This window comes from Leopardus geoffroyi, chromosome C1 (assembly GCF_018350155.1).
Source record: "Leopardus geoffroyi isolate Oge1 chromosome C1, O.geoffroyi_Oge1_pat1.0, whole genome shotgun sequence".
Lineage (NCBI taxonomy): Eukaryota > Metazoa > Chordata > Mammalia > Carnivora > Felidae > Leopardus > Leopardus geoffroyi.
The window spans coordinates 78,986,667-79,006,447 of record NC_059328.1 but is presented as its reverse complement, the minus strand read 5'-3'; the positions used below and the strand labels follow the sequence as shown (position 1 = coordinate 79,006,447).

The 19,781-nt window shown below is 37.2% G+C and overlaps 1 protein-coding gene across 3 annotated transcripts in view; it reads right to left on the bottom strand.

The window, feature by feature from the left end:
- MTF2 (metal response element binding transcription factor 2) overlaps window positions 1-5,486 on the bottom strand; it is a 79,122-nt gene extending 73,636 nt beyond the window's left edge. The window contains exon 1 of one of the 3 annotated variants that reach the window (XR_006712460.1): window positions 5,217-5,485. Coding sequence is in view for 2 of the 3 variants with exons in the window: in XM_045478312.1 (XP_045334268.1) it covers window positions 5,217-5,221 (5 nt within the window). In the remaining variant the exon portion in view is untranslated. Of the gene's footprint in view, window positions 1-5,216 lie in introns of all 3 variants that reach the window. The other 2 variants (XM_045478312.1, XM_045478309.1) reach the window with 2 other exon arrangements.
- Between the last annotated feature and the right edge of the window lie 14,295 nt (window positions 5,487-19,781).

Below are 19,781 nucleotides of genomic sequence, written 5' to 3'. Positions count from 1 at the left end.
CCAGCACAACCAAAAAAGTTCTTGAGAGTTTTTTCTGAAATATAAACTTTACTAGCAAGGATGGAGAAAAACCAAAACTCGTATTTGGATTGTTTTTATCACCTGGCTGACTGAAACCAAACAAATTCAACCCATTCTTGTGACGCATGTCCTGGTCCAATTTTTTCCCCTTATTTTTAACTTAACTTTTTTAGTTTGAGATAACTGTAAATTGACACACAGCTGTGAGAAAAAATACATTCCGTGTAACTTATACCCAGTTTGCCCAAACAATAGCATCTTTAAAAATCTCAGAATACCAGGGGCGCCTGGGTGGCTCAGTCGGTAAGCGTCCAACTTCGGCTCACATCATGACCTCGCAGTGAGTTCGAGCCCCGCGTCAGGCTCTGTGCTGACAGCTCAAAGCCTGAAGCCTGCTTTGGATTCTATGTCTCACTCTATCTGCTCCTCTCCCACTCGCACTCTGTCTCTCTCTCTCTCTCACAAATAAACATTTAAAAAAAAAATCTCAGAATATCAGAACCAAAATATTAACATCAAATCAGTCAAGACACTAGTATTTCCATCATCACAAGGATCCCTCGCATTGCCCTGTTCCCCTAATTTTTAAATTCCTGATCTTAGGCATTATTTGGAAGTATATAATCATTAAGCCCTTACTCAATTTTATCCATTCGAAATACCAGAAATATCTTTGGAAGCCATGAAAAAAAACTTTATCTCACAAAGTACTGGTGGTCAGGATTGTTACAAGACAAGATTTTTAGGCTACTACTATAACAATATCCCTTGCAGAATGTAATTTTCAAGGTAAGACCCCAGTTCTAGCTTTATGAAGCAAAATTTTTAAAAAATTTTTAACTGACAGGCATACTTCTTTTTAATTTTAATTTTTTTTTAAGAGAACAAACATGAGCGGGGGAGGGGCAGGAAAGGGGAGGGAGAGAAAGAACGAGAGAGAGAAAGAGAGAGAGAGAGAGAGAGAGAGAGAGAGAAAATCATAAGCAGGTGCCACACTCAGTGCAGAGCCCATCACAGGGCTCGATCCCACAACCCTGGGATAAGGACCTGAGCTCAAATCAAGAGTCAGACACTCAACCAACTGAGCCACTCAGGCACCCCCTGACATGCACACTTAATGATTCCATTTATATGAAGTTCTAGACAAAATAAATCTAAAGTGAAAAAAAATCAGAAATTGTTGGGGCAGAAAATAGCTAAAAAAGACTACATGTGAGATTTCTGGGAAAAAGAAATATTCTATACCCTGATAAGGGTATAGGTTACACAGGTATATCCACTTGTCAAAACTGTACTGGCATTAGGCAGTATTTTCTTAGATATGACATCAAAAGCACAAGCAAAACAAGAAAAAGGGATAAATTAGATTTCATCAAAACTAAAGACTTTTGTGCTTCAAAGTACACCATCAAGTGAAAGAACAACTCAAAGAAAAGGAGAAAATAATTGCAAATCGCACACCCAAAAAGGGACCTATCACCAAAACACAAAAAGAACACTTAGAATTCAGTAGTGAAAACATAAATAATCCAATTTTTTAAATGGGCAAAGGACCTTAATCAACAGTTCTCCAAAGGTGTACAAAAGGCCAATTACTACATGGAAAAGATGCTCAACATCATTAGTCATCAGGGTAATGCATACCAAAACCACAATGAGGTACCACTGCACACACACCAGGATGGTTAGAAGCAAAGAGACAGACAAGTATTGGTAAGGATGTAGAGAAACTGGAAACCTCATAGTTGTTGGTAAAACTGTAAAAGGATATAGGCAGGGTCTTTGGAAAACAGCTTGACAATTTCTCAAAATGTTAAACACGGAAGTGTCACGTGACCCAGCGATTCCACCCCTGGATTTGTATCCAAGACAAATGGAAACACATGTCCACACAAACCCTGTAAATGAACATTCAAAGCAGCACTGTGTAGCAGCACTACAGCCAAAAAGTAGAAACAACCCAAATGTCCATCAATTGATGGATGTATTAACAAAATGAATATATATCCATACAATGAAATATATTTTGGCCATAAAAAGGAATGAAGTACTGATACTTCAACATGCTGCAACATGGCTGTAGCCGAAAACACTGTGTTAAGTGAAAGAAGCCAGACATAAAAGGCCACATATTATATGATTCTGTTAATGTGCAATGTCCAGGACAGGCAAAATATAAACACAGAAAATAGATTAGTGGTTGCCAGGGGTAGTAGGAGGGAATAATGGAAAGTGACTACTTATGGTTACACATTTCCTTTCAGAGCTGATGAAAATGTTCTGAAATTAGACAATGGTGATGGCTGCACAACTCTATGAATATACTGAAAAATCAGTTAATTGTACCTTAAAAGGGTACATGTGAATTACATACATATAAATACAATATATGCATAACTCAATAAAGCTATTACTTAGAAAGTATACAGTTAATATATGTAAATTTCACCTTTAAAAAGCTTCTTAAAATAATTATGGAGTGGAGTGTGCATAGAAGTATAGATGAAACAAGCATGGATACAAAAAAGTTTATTATAGTATTCTGTTCACTTTGTATGTTTCTAAATTTTCCTTAATAAAAAGCTTTAACTGATGTATAAAAAGTTTTTAAAAAATAAACTGTATTTTTATTTCCTTTGTTTGACAAAGGAAATAGAATCGAGAAGTTGCTACCTTCTTCATTCTTTTGCAGATAGGACCGAAGACTCCATGTGAGACAAAAATGAAAAGTACTTCATCTTAAAAATGTACAAAGAGAATTTCAATCCTAAGTTTCAAAACAGTTCCTTACTCTTGAGTTCCTGTGGTTTTCATGGTTAATACATGAGACAATTCCTATTAAATGGGTGTAGTAACTCCTAATACTTTGCTATCCAGTACAGCAGCCACTAGCTACATACAGCCATTTAAAACGTCTACAGGTGGCTATTGGCTACCATACTGGATAGAGCAGATATAGATCACTGCCATCAGTGGAGAAAGTTCTATTGAACAGCACTACACTAATGCGTAAAAAATATCCACAGGGAAACTTCCACATTCCAACTTAAGGTTGTTATACTGCATTTTACTGCAATAACCAAATCCTGAAAAACAAGGAAAACAAAGCATAAAAATATCAACCAAAGAATATCATTCATGGAAGTTTACACTAAAACAGCAGTTAAATTTCACTTTCAGAACCACCCAGCTACAGATGTTGGCCATGACAACTCCTCAGAGGCAAATTTCCCCATCTGTTAAAATAGATTATTACTATACTGCCAGTTTCCTAAAGTCAGATATAAAGATTATGCTGAAATACGAATAAAGCAAATTACCCTTCCAGTCAAGGATCTAATGAAAGGTATAATCAATGACATCAAAGAATTTATGATCCATAGCAAAATACACAGAATAAAATTCCCTTCCAAACTGAGCTTTGAGGCAAACATCATAATTAAAAGGATTATTAAATATATTGTTTCATCCAGAAAAGAAGTTTAACCAGATGATTTCTGTACTTCTCGTTCTACAAATGTGTGCACATTTCATCCTGATTAGGTATAGATTTCCGTTAATGCCCATTAACATGAATATGCAGTACCAGGAAACAGGTGCACTCTTAATTCAAATATTTGAGAATATTTTTAGTACTTTACAAAAAAGTGGTGAGCAAACTTAAAATGTGAATTGGAATGTTTTTATATTTAGGACCTAAAAACACAAAAACAAAATTTCACTTTGTATTCCTTCTCAAGCTATCACTGCAAATGGTTGGAGTGTGAATCACATTCTAAATATCAAGAACAGAATACTTTTTTTTTAAGAAATTTAAAATCAAAATCAACTCTTTCCTTGCCAAGACTACTGGGCACCTAAAGCTCTTAGTCAAAATGGCTCCGTGTAAAGTATTTTCAAGCTTTTGAAAAGGTCACTTAAGAATGCAAGTACATTTTACTTTATCCTCATAAAATTCTTTTAAATTCAGTCTTTGCAATCCACTGCTCCCCTCCCAAAAGGAATTCTCAAGACAGAATGAAAACCTGGAAATTGAAACCAGCCTGTAGGCAAGGTATACAGAAGAGTCACATGGAAGCAATATGAAGGAGAAAGTTACTACTACCGGAGCATCTGGAGTCAAATTAAATCAAGCACTAATTACATATTTCTAGTTCTGTACTGACCTCACATGGAGCTTTCTTACATTATACACAGGCCTACCTAGGTCTGCATATTTGAATTTGTAACTGGTTCTATCTTTAACCAAAGTTAAATGTTTCAAAGCACAGAATAACATACCATATCCCCTTCCCCATTGTTCACGAACCCTCTCTCTGTTCGTCAAATCACCCCGATAAATCCATCTGTTCCCTCTAGTTGCTTCCAAAGAAAAATTCTAGCAACCAAAGGCACCAGATTGTAAAACACACCCAGAGTTAAGAGTTCTGGCACTACCAAAATATGTTAAGAAATCTTGGCAAATTAGTTAAAATCCCTTGAACCGTATTACCTCAGTTGTAAACATGAATAATACATATCTACCTCCGAGCAGGGACAGGAGTTAGAATTTATTGTGTGCTCCAAATATAAGGTGTCTTTCCCCCATCTCACACTTTCCCTCTTACTTCTCCCCTTTAAAGCTTTCAGGGTTTGCTTCCAGCCTCCACTTAATTCCTTATCCTCGTTACTCCATCCTGCTCTTCTTACTCTAGCCCCTTACTCCAATTCCATACAATTCCACCACCCTCTGGTTCCAAGCTGCTACTTCCCTTTGCGCCCCCTAAGGTCCCAGGCAGCCCCTTCATTCAGCTCCCCACGTCTCCCTCAGTCCGCATTTCCTAACGGCTCCTCCCCTCGGTTCCCCACCCCCTCATCACCAGGTTCATCCTGCCCCTCCAACCGTCTCCCGCCCCCAGGTTCCTTCCTTCCCCTCCAAACACAGCTTCCCCGTCTCAACGTTTCATCTTGGTCCTCCAACCGACTTCCCCAATGCCTTGTTCGCTCCCTATTTTCTCCAACACCCAACTGAACACTCCATTCTATCCATTCTTTTCAACGTATACATAAACGCTAGGGACCCACATACACACACTAGAGATCCCACCCCCACCTCGATCCTCCATCTTTCCCTTTTATACTTGCTTCCTTTCTTCCTTTTCCCCCCGCCCCCACCTCCTCCGGAAGAGCCTGGTTCCCAGGCCAAGGTCTCTCACCTCATTCGGTCACTTCAGTGGTGCCAACCGCTTCATACAGGAAAAAACAACCAATCACGTCCCCTAGGGCGCTTCCCCTGCGAGTCCAAGTACTTACTGGGCACCCGCCCCACCGGGCACCCCGCACATGCACACGCACAAACCGAGGTCCTGGGGACGAGGGTTGAGAAGAGTGAGCCTTCTTACACCGGCCTCAAACACAGACCACTTCGCTACAGCCCTTCGCCATTTTGGTTTCCCGCGGACTGCCGGTGCATTCTGGGAGCGCGGAGCGACTCTGGTGCCGAATGGCAGCTCTCCAGGGCTGCGAGGGGGCGGGGACTGTGCGGTGAGCGCGGAAGAACACCGCGCCCTGCGTCCCTGGCCGAAGCTGAACAAAGAAGGACTCTTTAACGTAGCAGTGGAGCTAAGTCCTTCCGCCGCCGGCGCTAACACAATAGTGATCGCTGCGCTCCTGGCCGTCGGCTGTCTTAAGTGTGCCTCTCTTATAAAGAAGAGCGTCGTGTCCAGTCTTCACCGTGCGTGGGTGTTTTTTTTTTTTTTTCCCTGAAAAATGCGACAGTGATCTCTACATCTTGCCGTGCCAATTTCCTTTCATTACCTTAGATAAGACACGTTTCTTCTATCTTCACTTGAAGGCTGCTGTTCGAATTTCCTTCAGCGAGGAAATCCTGGATGTCAGGATTAAATTTTGCTTGGCGATGCTTGTACAGTCCCAAATTCCTTATCGGGAGCTCCTTGTGTAGATTTCCCAACTTTTTTTTTCCTAGACGTTGAAAGGTTTTTCGGTGTATCTGCTTTGCAATCATTCCTAATTATGATGAAATCTGAGAATATCCTGTACAAAGTGATTTATTTTAGGAATACAGAACTTTTTTACACTAGGGCAGATCCATAGCCTGCCAGTATCCTGCTGCCGACCGGAGTCCCAAGTGACAAACTGGAAGTGTGCATGCTTGTCTCTGAGTTACGCTTACATACAACCTAGCTCCCCTTTAGTAGCCACCTGGGTACCTTTGTAACTTTGTCAAAATAATTTAAAAATCATTTTATATTTTTGTCTCATTATATAACAGGAGTAAAATACAAGGACAAATTAATATATTTTTTTTCCTCTCTGAAAAAGTACCTCTTGGGCCCAAACTCACTTTGCTCATATTTCAAAAGGGATTCCCTCAGCCCATAATCTCAGGATTTGGCTAATAAATATTTAGTCTAGCCACACCATTCAGTAGCCACACCTTCCATACCTTTGCTTCTCCTAAGTAATAATAATTGAATTTAAGTCTGTCTTGCTATGGCCTCTATCAGCTACCTTTCAAGTTTCACTTTCTTTGAATTCTATTATAAAGTAGTCTCTCATAAATTCCTCTTCCATGCCCTTAACACTTTTAGTTGAGAAGAGTTTTGAATTTAAAAAAGTAGATACAGGGGCGCCTGGGTGGCGCAGTCGGTTGAGCGTCCGACTTCAGCCAGGTCACGATCTCGCGGTCCGCGAGCTCGAGCCCCACGTCGGGCTCTGGGCTGACAGCTCAGAGCCTGGAGCCTGCTTCCGATTCTGTGTCTCCCTCTCTCTCTGCCCCTCCCCCGTTCATGCTCTGTCTCTCTCTGTCCCAAAAATAAATAAACACTGAAAAAAAAAATTAAAAAAAAAATAAATAAAAATAAATAAAAAATAAAAAAATAAAAAAGTAGATACAGTCCCAAAACGGATAAAGATATTACGCCAACAGGTGTATTTATTAGGTGCAGCAAAGCCTAATCATAGAACATCAATTCTGAAGAACATTTTAGTGTAAGCTCTCCCCAATGTCTCTCTCAAGGGGTCAACAAGTCACAGATTTAACATCCTCAGTAGTAATTCAATAGCTCAGAGGCAGTCATTTCAATTACATAAATGCTAATAATTAGAAAATTCTTCCATCTATAAATGTGCTATGCCTTCCTATGAAATTCCCATTTACTAGTTTAACTTTGGCCTCTTTAGCCAAAAGTATTCTAATCCTTTATACATGACAGAGGCAATAATGACTATTAAAAAAAAAAAAAGCATATCATTTTCCTATGTAAATGCACAGGTACAAAAGTGCATTAATGTAATTTAACAAAACCAGGTTCAGAGAATCAAGGGCACTAAGGGAGCCACAGTAAAATATAAAGAACACCTATAACTGGGGTCTTAGAAATTTCTGTTAACTAACCAACATGCAATAAATTAAGACGTTACGTAGATGTATTATCTAGGTTTACATGTGAGGACAAGGTGAGCCTAGGATCCCCCTCTGCCATCTTCCCCAGAAGTCTTGGATTAGGACTTTTTTTTTTTAAAGGAGGTAGGGACATTTTTTTATTTTTATTTTTTAACATTTATTTATTATTGAGAGACAGAGAGAGACAGAGCGTGAGCAGGGGAGGGGCCGAGAGATGGGGAGACACAGAATCCAAAGCAGTCTCCAGGCTCTGAGCTGTCAGCACACAGCCCGACGCGGGGCTTGAACTCACAGACCGTGAGATCATGACCTGAGCCAAAGTTGGACGCTTAACCGACGAGCCACCAAGGTGCCCCAGGGACATTTTTTTAAATGTTTGTTTATTGTGAGAGACAGAGAAAGAGGAGAAACAGAGACAGAGAGAGGGAGAACAAGCACATGCGCGCCCACATGGGGAGGGGGGCGGAGAGAAAATCCCAGGCAGGCTGAACCAGGGCTTGATTTCACCAACCAGTGAGATCATGACCTGAGCTGAAACCAAGAGTCAGATACTTAACTGACTGAGCCACCTAGGTACCCCAGATTAGGACTTTAAAAAGAAATGTCAAGTACCTCAGAAGTACACAGCAACGTACCTTTTGCTGTTATTTATTTATGTAATAGTCATTACATAATAGTCATGATCTAGTAGTCATTAGGATTGTTCTGGTTCTCCTTTCTTCCAGACACAGCAAAATTGCACTCTTTTGCATCCTCGAAGTTAGGTATGGCCATGTAACTCATTTTTACCAATGAAATGGGAGAAGTGATCCGTATCGCTTCCTGGCAAAAGTTTTAAGAGGCAGAGGCACATCCCCTTCCCCTCTGCTGTGGTGATGATGGAACCATGTGTTGAAATAGAACAACTGTCATTTCAGGTTCCTAAATAACTACAATAAGCAGAAACTAGATGTGCAACCATCACCACAATATGGTTTTAAAACATTTCTACTACCCCCAAAATGTTCATTATGCCCATTTGTAATCAATCCCACTGGGAACCCCAGGCAATGTTATCTGCCTCTATATATCCATCTTTTCTGGCCACTTTATATAAATGGACTCCTACAATATAGTCTTTTGATATGGCTTATTATACTCATCACGATGTTTTTGAAGTTCATGCATGTTGTACCACGTGTCTGTGGTTCTTCCCTTTGTATTGCTGAATAGTATTCCATTGTATGAATGTACCATGATCGTGGTATGAATGTAACTGTCACCAGATGCACATTTGGATTTTTTACAATTTTTAGCTATTATGAGTAATGCTGTTATGAAAATGTGTGTACATCTTTATGTAGATACTTGTTTTTATTTTTCGTGGATAGATTCCTACAAGTAGAATTGCTGCATTGTATAGTACATTTGTGTTTAACTTTTTAAGATACTGCAGAACTGTTTTCCAAAATGTGAACAATGTGTGAAGGTTTCAATTTCTCCACATCCTCACTAATACTTGATATGGTCTATCTTTTTTTTTTTTAATGAAGATTAAGTACTGTAATTGTACTATCTTCAACCTAGCAAAACCTTTCCCCAGTCAAATGTATAATTCTCCTGCCTCTTACGAAATTCCTTCATCATTTTTTACAGACTCTGTCGTCTTTTTGCTAACAGAACTCAGAGCCCTCTCCCCCCCCCCCCGTCCCTTCTCTACTACCTAAATGCTGAATGAATGTCATCTTGGTTTTTTAGTCATGTTTCTATTTATACAAGGAATCAAAGAACTATTGGCTCCAGTGGGAGTGAAGTGGTTTCTCATTTTGGTTTCAATTTTTATTTCCCTAATGGTTAATGATGTTGAGCATCTTTTCATGTGCTTATTAGCTAGCAATTCTTATATCTTTGGTGATGCATACATTCATATATTTTACCCATTTTTTACCCGGGCTGTTTGTCTTCTTATTATCAAGTTACAATAAATCTTTATATATCCTGGATACAAGTCTTTTACCAGATACATTATTTGAAATTATTTGCTCCCACTCTGTGGCTTGTCTTTTCATTTTCTTAATGGTGTCTTTTGAAGCTCAAAAGATTTTTTATTTTTATTAAATGCAATTTTTTGAATGCCATATGCTTTAGATGTTATATCTGAGAACCCTTTGCCTGACACAAGATCACAAACATTTTCTATTATGGCTTTTTTCTAGAAGTTTTATAAGTTAACTCTTACATAGTGTATGATTCATTTGAGTTAATTTTGGGGTACACTATGAGGTATGGGCCTATATTCATATTTTCGCATATGTATACTCAATTGGAGAAATGAAATTTTGTTGTGTGAAGCCACTGTGATTTGGAATTGTCTTCTACCCAGGATATTTTAGTCTATTCTGACTGAAACAACCTAGATATGTTAATATGGAACAGAAGTCAGTAATAGCATTAAACTCTCTAACATATGAGAACCAAAAATAAAAAATGTGAAAATTTGAGCAGAAAATTCAAATTTAGGGAATTCTCAATATTTAATAATGAAAAGTCACAGGAAATGTTATAAAATACAATATTTATAAACCTACAAGTTCCCAATCATTAGCTATTATTCTCTCATCGAAAAGGGCTAGAATTTTTAACATTGTTTATGGTGCAGAGGTAGGAACATAAATCATCAGATGAGTCAGAGAGGTCAAAGAAAAACATTCTGTGTCCTTGTAGTTTGCTTTTATAAGTCTGGAAAGGGAAATAGAAGTGAAACAGCAAAAGAAAAATGAATGTTCCATAATAATCAAATCAAAAGGATTTATTAAAATCTCTCCTTTTTATACAAAGCTTTAGTGTCCGTATATAGCAAGAACACTGCTTTTAAATCCAGTTATTTGTTGTAAAAGTGTATACAGTTGACACTTAAACAATGCATGGTTTAGAGATACCAACCCACCCCCATCCCACACAGTGGGAAATTCATGTATAACTTTTGATTCCCCAAATACTTAACTATTGTTCTTGCTTCGGCAGCACACATACCAGAAAACTTAATTACTATTAGCTCACTGCTAATGGGAACCCTTACCAATAACATAAACAGTTGATTAAAACATACACATTATGTGTAGTATATACTGTATTGTTACAATAAAGTAAGCTAGAGAAAAGAAAATGTTATTAAGAAAATTATAAGAGAAAATATATTTACAGTACTGTATTGTAGTTATCAAAAAAACTACATATAAGTGGATCTGTGCAGTTCAACCTGTGTTGTTCAAGGGTCAACTGTATAGCAAACTTAGACCCCTCATATAATACACCTTAGCATATGATGTGCCCATTATCAATTTTTTGCCTATCACTTCCAAATTCACTCATCATCACTTGCTTTGTGAAAATGGACATGGGCCCTTTAAATATTTTTTTCTTCACCAGCTAGCAGTACATTAAGTGTCATCAAAGGTGAATGCTGAAGAGACCATGCGTTTGTTATAAAGCAGTTTTCCTTCTTTTTTTTAAAGTGCATTCTCTGCAGCCTCCTGCAGTGTGCACAGCTTCCCCAGAACTGGGATCCTGTAGAACATACACCTTCCTCAGACTTGTCAAATCATCTTTTCTCTATCCCAACCCCAGAAGAATTTGCATGTGCTGCCATTAAGTGATATTTGTGCTGTCTTGGCAGTCAAAAATTTAAGGCGAGTGATTGAAAAGTGTATGTGCAGTCAAAATAAATCACTCAAGAGTCATAAGAGCTAGGTTCCAATTCCCATTTGCACATACCTTGCTTATAACACAAGCTGTGGAAGATTAAATTACCAAAATTTGGAGGAGGGAGATGGGGGGGGGGGAAGAGAGTGAGGGAGGGAGATTGAGAGACAGAATTATATCCAATGGTAAGAAAGATTAACCTTCTTATCTATGTTTACACTGTTATTTGGCCCACTGAACATTCAAAGATGTGGACAAGGTAAAAGAGACAGCATGCGGTAAGAGGAAGAGAAACAGAAATAGGAATCCCGGAAGACCACGGACCTCAGTCGCTAGCCAGCCTGTCACTTTATTAGCTGAGTGATCTTGAGAAGCTCACTGAACTCTCACACAGTCTGAGTTTTGTGTGTGTGTGTGTGAGCTCAGTGGGGAAGCTTAGAATATCAACATTAAGTCTTCATCAAATGGACTAAATAAAAACAGTTGTGTAAAAGTGCTTTATTTTTTCTCTTACAACAAGTATTACATGTTTGACTCCCCTGATTCAACTTCAAGCTCTTTGAGGGTTGGAGGGCATTATTCTTCTTTATTTCCCTGTTCCTAGAAACATCTGGACCACAGGATAGCCCTTACATTAAATAAATTAAAAATGGATATATATTTAACAATGTTAAAGATGTTCTTCTGTATGGGGAGAACTATGCTGTATACTCCTCAGGACAAGATACAAGCATCAATAATACATTATTCACAAAGCAGGCTGGAAGGCTTAGAGTCTGGAGATAGTGATATTAATAAGCAATTAAAACAAAATGCAAATCTATAATATGTGAAAAGGTGTGATGTATCCTAAGAATGAGAACAAATTTAATGGAATCTAATGTGAAAAATACAATCAAGGATAGAAAGATGGTTGGGTCTTATTGTGAGAAATCTCATATGAAAAGTGGTATATTGGGCAAGACTTTTTTGATTGCAAGGGTTACAATTGCAACTTGAACAAGCTTTGGAAGGGCAGAACCCCTTTGGTCTTGCCTGGAAACAGAAACTAGAAAGATATCAAGATCTTTCTGGAAACAGAAACTAGAAAGATATAAGGATCTTTCATCTCAATCTCTCTCAGTCTCTCCCTTTCCCCTTTTTTCTCTCTCCATCTCTCCCTCTCTTGTTTCTGCTCCTCTTTGAATGGTATTTTCACTTTCTTCTTCTGCAGATGGCTTTTTCCATTTAGTACGAAATAGGGTATTAAGCAAGGCTACATATTACTATAGTAACCAGTTAAGGAAAGGGAATTTTCTCCCTCTAAGGCCTTCCCCCATCCTTATTCCCCACCTTTACAGTTCTAGCCAGAAGAGGAAGAAGAAGAAGAAGAAGAAGAAGAAGAAGAAGAAGAAGAAGAAGAAGAAGAAGAAGGTGGAGGGGAGGAAGACAGGAAGGAAGGAAGAAAGGAAGGAAGGAAGAAAAGGAAGGAAGGAAGGAAGGAAGGAAGGAAGGAAGAAAGAAAGAAGAAAGAAAGAAAAGAAAGGAGGAAAAGGAAAGAAAAGAAAAAAGAAAAGAAAGAAAAAAGAAAAAAAATCCTAGGTAAGTATTCTGATGGGCTAGACTTGGGTCACATACCCAAACTGGACCAAATATTACAGGCAAGAAGATGAATTATTACACTCAACAGAAACTGAATCAGTGCCCATCCCTGCAGCCAAAGAAGTGAAGGGTTTTTTTTTGTCAGCTGCCACCACAAGAAGCACATAACTGGAGTGGGAGAAAAGGTGTTTCCCCAAAGAAAGAGTTGTTATTCTGGGCTGCCAAAATACTTTAAGTCTACTAACATGCAATGAAGTTTGTGCTTCCATTATAACAACGGAAGCAGTAATGATAATATTGATAATAATAACATTTGTTGAATGTTTACCCTTTGCCAAGATGTGTGAAAAGTACTTTACAAATATTATTTAATTTTCCCAAGAGAAAGGAGTGGGCTGGTATTAGATGGAAAACTAAACACCTAATCAAGCCTTAGTACTCCAATCCAGTCTGCTTCATTAGTATTCTTCCCTGACTCTCCTATACCGGGAATGAGGGGTTGGCACAAATAAAAATTATAACTGAAGCAAAATAAAATTATATAATCTTGGGTAATCAATTTAATTTCTCAAAATTTTTGTATTAACCTGGAGTGCTTGCAGGATTGCTGATAGGAAGACAGGAGTGTGTGTATGGAAATGTAGAGTTAATGGTTAGCTCTAAGTGGTAAGATTTTTTTTTTCTTCTTTGTGCTTGTCTCTATTTCCTACTTTTCCTACTCTTCTAATATTTGAAATGTTATTTAAAACTCATACAGTGCAGCAATATAGGATTTTGGTCATGTGACCCATGAGAAAATTTAGATGCTGTCAGTTTGGGGCATTGGAAAGCTCCAAGGCATTCAAAACCTGGGCTCCTTGGGGAGCTCTCCAGGGTACTGGACTGCCTCTCCTGAAATTCTGACCAGTGAACAAGATCCTTGTGTTTCTCTTCTGACCCATTTGCCCTTGGTCTACATTGAATCTTGCCCTTCTGATTAACTGGCTGTCTCAATTCTGTATTAATTGGCAACTTAGTTCTCTGAGTGAGTTCCCAATAGGCTTTAACTGTTAATTTTATGCTGATACCTACAAAATTTATAGCAGTAATTTTCTTCCTACCTAAACTCATCTGTCCCATTTCTACTACCATTAAGTCTTCACTAATTTGTTTGACAAATAATGTGGAGTGTAAACAGATATGTAAAATGCAAAATTATAAAACTTCCAGAAGATAATATAGAAGAAAATCTAGGTGACTTGGGTATGGCAATTCATTATTAGGTTCAACACCAGAACCATGTTCCATGAATTAAGAACACTGTAAGTTGAACTTCGTGAAAATGATTTTTGCTTTATGAACAACATGACTTAGATAATGAAAAGAAAGACAAGGATTGGGAGATAATGTTTGCAAAAATCCATATTCAGGGGACTGTGTGGCTCAGTTGGTTAAATGTTCAACTTTGGCTCAGGTCATGATCTCACAGCTTGTGAGTTCAAGTCCCATGTTGGGCTCTTTGCTGGCAGCTTAGAGCCTGGAGCCTGCTTTGGATTCTGTGTCTCCCTTTCTCTCTGCCCCTCCCCTGCTCAACTTCTGTTTCTCTCTCTCTCAAAAATAGAAAAACATTAAAAAAATTTTTTTAACCCATAATCAGAATCCAGTAAAGGGGTGCCTCAGTGGTTCAGTTGGTTAAGCATCCAACTCTTGGCCTCATGGTTCATGAGTTCAAGCCCCGTGTTGGGCTATGTGCTGACAACACAGAAGTTGCTTGGGATTCTCTCTCTCATTCTCTCTCTGCTCCTACCCCCCCCTTCAAAATAAATAAATAAACTTAAAAAAAGAATTCAGTAAAGTTGCAGGATAGAAAATTAATACACCAAAATCTGTTCCATTTCTATACAACACTAGTGAGGTGACAGAAAGAGAAATTAAAAAAAAACATTTATTATTGCACCAAAAAGAGTAAAATACCTAGGAATAAACTTCACCAGAGTTTATACAAAACTATACTCCAAAAACTATAAAACACTGATGAAAACATTGAAGACAATACAAACAAATAGAAAGATATACCATGCTCATGGATTGCAAGAATTAATATTGTTAAAATATCCATACTACCCAAAGTAATATACAGATTCAGTGCAATCCCTGCCAAAGTACCAATAGCAATTTTCACTAAACTAGAACAAATAATACTAAAATTTTTATGGAACCATGAAAGACCCCAAATAGTCAAAGCAATCTTGAGAAAGAACAAAACTAGAGGTATCACAATCCCAGATTTCAAGATATACTATAAAACTATAGTAATCAAAACAGTATGGTGCCAGCACAGAAATAGACACATAGATCAATAGAACAGGATAGAGATCCCAGAAATAAATCCATGCATATTTAGTCAATTAATCTATGACAAAGGATGGGACACCAGGGTGGCTCAGTCAGTTGAGTGTCTGACTCTTGATCTTGGCTCAGGTATTGATCTCAGAGTCATGAGTTCGAGCCACGCACTAAGCTCTGTGGTGGGCATGAAAGCTACTTAAAAATAATTTAAGGGGTGCCTGGGTGGCTCAGTTGGTTAAGCGTCCGACTTCAGCCAGGTCACGATCTCGCGGTCCAGGAGTTCGAGCCCCGCATCAGGCTCTGGGCTGATGGCTTGGAGCCTGGAGCCTGTTTCTGATTCTGTGTCTCCCTCTCTCTCTGCCCCTCCCCCGTTCATGCTCTGTCTCTCTCTGTCCCAAAAATAAATAAACGTTGAAAAAAAATTAAAAAAAAATAATTAAAAAAAAATCAATGACAAAGGAGGCAAAAAATACACAATGAAGAAAAGACAGTTTCTTCAATAAACAGTGTTGCCAAAACGGGCAGCCACATGCAAAAAGATGAAACTGGACCACTTTCTTACACCATACACACAAAAAAATTCAAAATGGATTAAAGACCTAAATGTGAAACATGAAAGTATAAAACTAGAAGAAAATAGGCAGTAATCTCTTGGCATTGGTCTTAGCAACATATTTATGGGTATGTCTCCTCAGGTAAGGGAAACAAAAGCAAAACAAACTATTGGGACTACATCAAAATAAAAAGCTTTTGCACAGGCAAGGAAACCATCCACCAACTGAAGAAACAACCTACTTAATGGGAGAAGATAATTGCAAATGGTATATTTGATAAGGGGTTAATATCCACAAAATATAAAGAACTTACACAACTGGACGCCAAGAAAACCCAAATAATCCAATTTAAAAATGGACAGAGGACCTGAATAGACATTTTTCCAAAGAAGACATACAGATGACCAACAGATACATGAAAAGATGCTCAACATTGCTAATCACCAGGGAAATGCAAATCAAAACCACAAGATAATATCTCACACTGGTCAGAATGGCTAGTATCGAAAGATAGGAAACACAAGTGCTGACAAAGTTGTGGAAAAAGAGAACCCTTGTGCACTGTTGGTAGGAAGGTAAATTGGTGCAGTCACTGTGGAGAACAATATGAAGTTTTCTCAAAAAATTAGTAATAGACATACCATATAACCTAATAATTCCATTATTGGATATTTACCCAAAGAAAAGAAAATGAAAACACTAATTCAAAAAGATACATGCACCCTTACATTTACTGCAGCATCATTTAGAGTATCCAAGATATGGAAGCAACCTAGGTGATTATTGGCAGATGAATGAATACAGAAGATGTGGTGTATACACACACACACGTGCATGTGCAATGGAATATTACTCAGCCATAAAAACTAATGAGATCTTGCCATTTGCAACAACATGGGTGGTCCTGCAGGGTATTATGTCAAGTGAAATAAGTCAGATACAGAAAAGCAAATACCATATGATTTCACTTATATGTGGAATCTAGAAAAAACAAAACAAACAAAAGAAACAGACTCATAAATTCAGAGAGCAAACTGGTTATTGCCAGAGGAAAAGAGGATGGGGGTATAGGTGAGATAGGTGAAGGGTATTAAGAGATACAAACTTCCAGTTGTAATATAAATAAGTCACAGACATGAAAAGTACTGCATAAGGAATATAGTGAATAATATTGTAATGTTGTACATTGACAGATGGTAATCACACTTATCATGGTGAGCATTGCATAATGTATAGAATTATCGAATCATTCTGTTGTGCACTCGAAACTAATATAACATTGTAAGTCAACTACACTTAAATAATAAAGTATTTTTAAAACTTTAATTATGATGATCTTTAGAAACACATGAATCTTATAAATGAATAGCATCAATTATGCCTAAAAATGATTCTCTTCTATAATCCATGTGCTTTTCCCTTACTCTTTTTTTAAGCTGTTGGGAAGTGTTATGATTATGTAAAAGAAATTCATTAAACTTTCTAAAATGAGTTTTCAAACAATCTTTTGTAGTTTCAATTGCATCATTTGGTACCTATTATACTGAGGCTGCTATTAAAATTTCTGAAATATTATAAAATAAGCATTAAAAATTTAAAAATTTTGAAATATTATAAACTATAAAGATTTCCCATATCATGTTTATACTTTTCAGGTTTATTTATAATACCCAAGAAGTTATGGTTTTACATTGTTCAGTTTTGGGGTGCCTAGTTGGCTCAGTTGGTTGAGCGTCCAACTCTTGGTTTTCGCTCAGGTCAGGCTCAGGTGATGATCTCACAGTTCATGAGTTCGAGCCCCATATCGAGATCCGTGCTGACAGTGCGAAGCCTGCTTGGGATTCTCTCTCTCTCTCCCTTTCTCTCTGCCCCTTCCCTACTCATACTCTCTCTCTCTCAAAATAAATAAAAATAAACTGAAAAAAATAAATTGTTCAGTTTTGTTTTTGAATCTTAAGTCTTTGAAAATTTTTTTAAAAGTTATACTATACTATACTATACTATACTATACTATACTATACTATACTATACTATGATTTAAAAGAAACAGAATATGAATGGAAAGGGAGACCATGGATATCAGTCAATAGTCATAGTTGATAAATTTGGGGAAGTCTAAGTATGTAACTTTTTAAAATTGAACTTAGTAGTCTCAATTGATTTTACTGAAATTTTTTGTTATGTAAATGATGATAATTTCTACCTATATCTCATTCTTACTTCTCAAGCTTTTACTTTGACTATGTAGTGAAATCAGTATAGTGAACTCAGTTGATGAGTATATTAAATTTCACAATAATGTGAAAATTACTGGGCTGAATTTTGTTTTAGAGCACCAATTGTTGTGGTATTTACTTCTGTTTGAATTAACTATAGTGTCTAATGTCAAAACAATACATTGGAACCAGTAGTTAGGGTAAAAATTATCCATGTACAGATGGTGGCGAAAGAGTTATCAGTTAAACTCCAGATGTAAAAATACCTTAAGTATGTATTCAGAGTTGTGAATGGAATAAGGATTCTCACAGTATTAATGTACCTTCAATAAGCTGTGCAAATAAAGAGAGTGAAACACAATCTGTTCTATACATTTTCACAATCTTAACTGCTGTAACATGAGAAATGGTTTCTTAAGGGTAGAAACCCTCAACTGCTTTTAGACCACAAAAGTCCATCAAGTTTACAGCTAGAGACTTCTATCCATCAGAATATTTGGTACTCTTATGGACAATAGTCTCACTGTTTAAGTTAATAGATTTTGTATACTTAGAAGTAAAGTGCTTTTAAGTCATGACATGACTTTAAATTTGGCTTTAAAATTAAGCCTTTTATTAAAAAGAACTTTTGGCCTTTTATTTCTAAGGACTTCTACAAAAGGGTTCTTTTGTTAACATATAACACATTACCATTGTAATATAATGTTGATGTTTCCTCTATATCTTCATGAAAGCAAAAAAAAAAGTTTTTGCACAAGTCAATAGTTGTCTCTAACACATATTTTTTCCAATTACAAAGTATTAGTATTATTTCTGGAAAAATATAGGAAAGTACAAAGCACAAAATAAAAAGTATTCATAATCCACATAGATAAAAACACCATTAGTACTTCTGTATTCACAGTCCCATATAAAATATTTCCTTTTAAAAGGAAGAAAGAAACATGACATCCATGGTTCATTTAAATTTTTTTTCTTTACATCTATTTATTTTTGAGAGACAGAGCACAAGTTAGGGAGGGGCAGAGAGAGGAGGCACAGAATCCGAAGCAGGCTCCAGGCTCTAAGCTCTCAGCACAGAGCCCAATGCAGGGCTCGAACTCACAAACCGTGAGATCACGACCTGAGCTGAAGTCGGACGCTTAACCCACTGAGCCACCCAGGCACCCCCATCAATGGTTCATTTAAATTGGAAGTGGGAAATGCGAGAAATGTGGTTAGATATATTTGTGAATATTTTCTTTTCTAATACCTATTATGGAGATACTGATAAATAGCTCCATGAAATCAGAAGTGAAGACAGGGTGGGATATATCTGTAATTTCATTCTCAAGAAAACTTCAAAAAATATTTACATATGACTAATTATAAAATATCACCATAAAGAATAAGAGATGAATAAACTCATCGTTGAGATATATCTCTAATGTGAGGAAGAACATCAGGAAGTAAAACAAAACCCATAGAATTGTACAACACAAAGAGACCCCTAATGTAAACTGTGGACTTTAGTAAATAATAATGTATCAATGTTGGTTCATCAATTTTAACAAATGTACTACACCAATGCAAGATGCTAATAATAGGAAAATCTAAGGGGTGGGGGAAAGGGGTATATGGAAACTCTCTGTACTTTCCACTCCATTTTTCCATAAACCAAAAACTGCTCTAAAAAATAAAGTCCATTGATTTTTTAATGAAAAAAGAAGTAAAATAAAATAATACAAATCTTCAAACCTCAAGACTTTTCTGATGGATTTTCCACCTGTATGTTTGCTGATTCTTCTTCCTCTGCTGAGTCCTTAACTAGTAACCATGACACGCCTTCCTCAGTCCTCTTTTTCTTCTCTTGTCTACTCTTCCTAAGTTAGTTCATCCACTCCCATGCCTTCAACTGTTACTTATCATCTATCACTTATCACTTAGTTCCTTCCTTTCTTCCACTGAAGATACCTACTCTCCATGTTCCCATCTTGGCTATACCTCTACCATTTT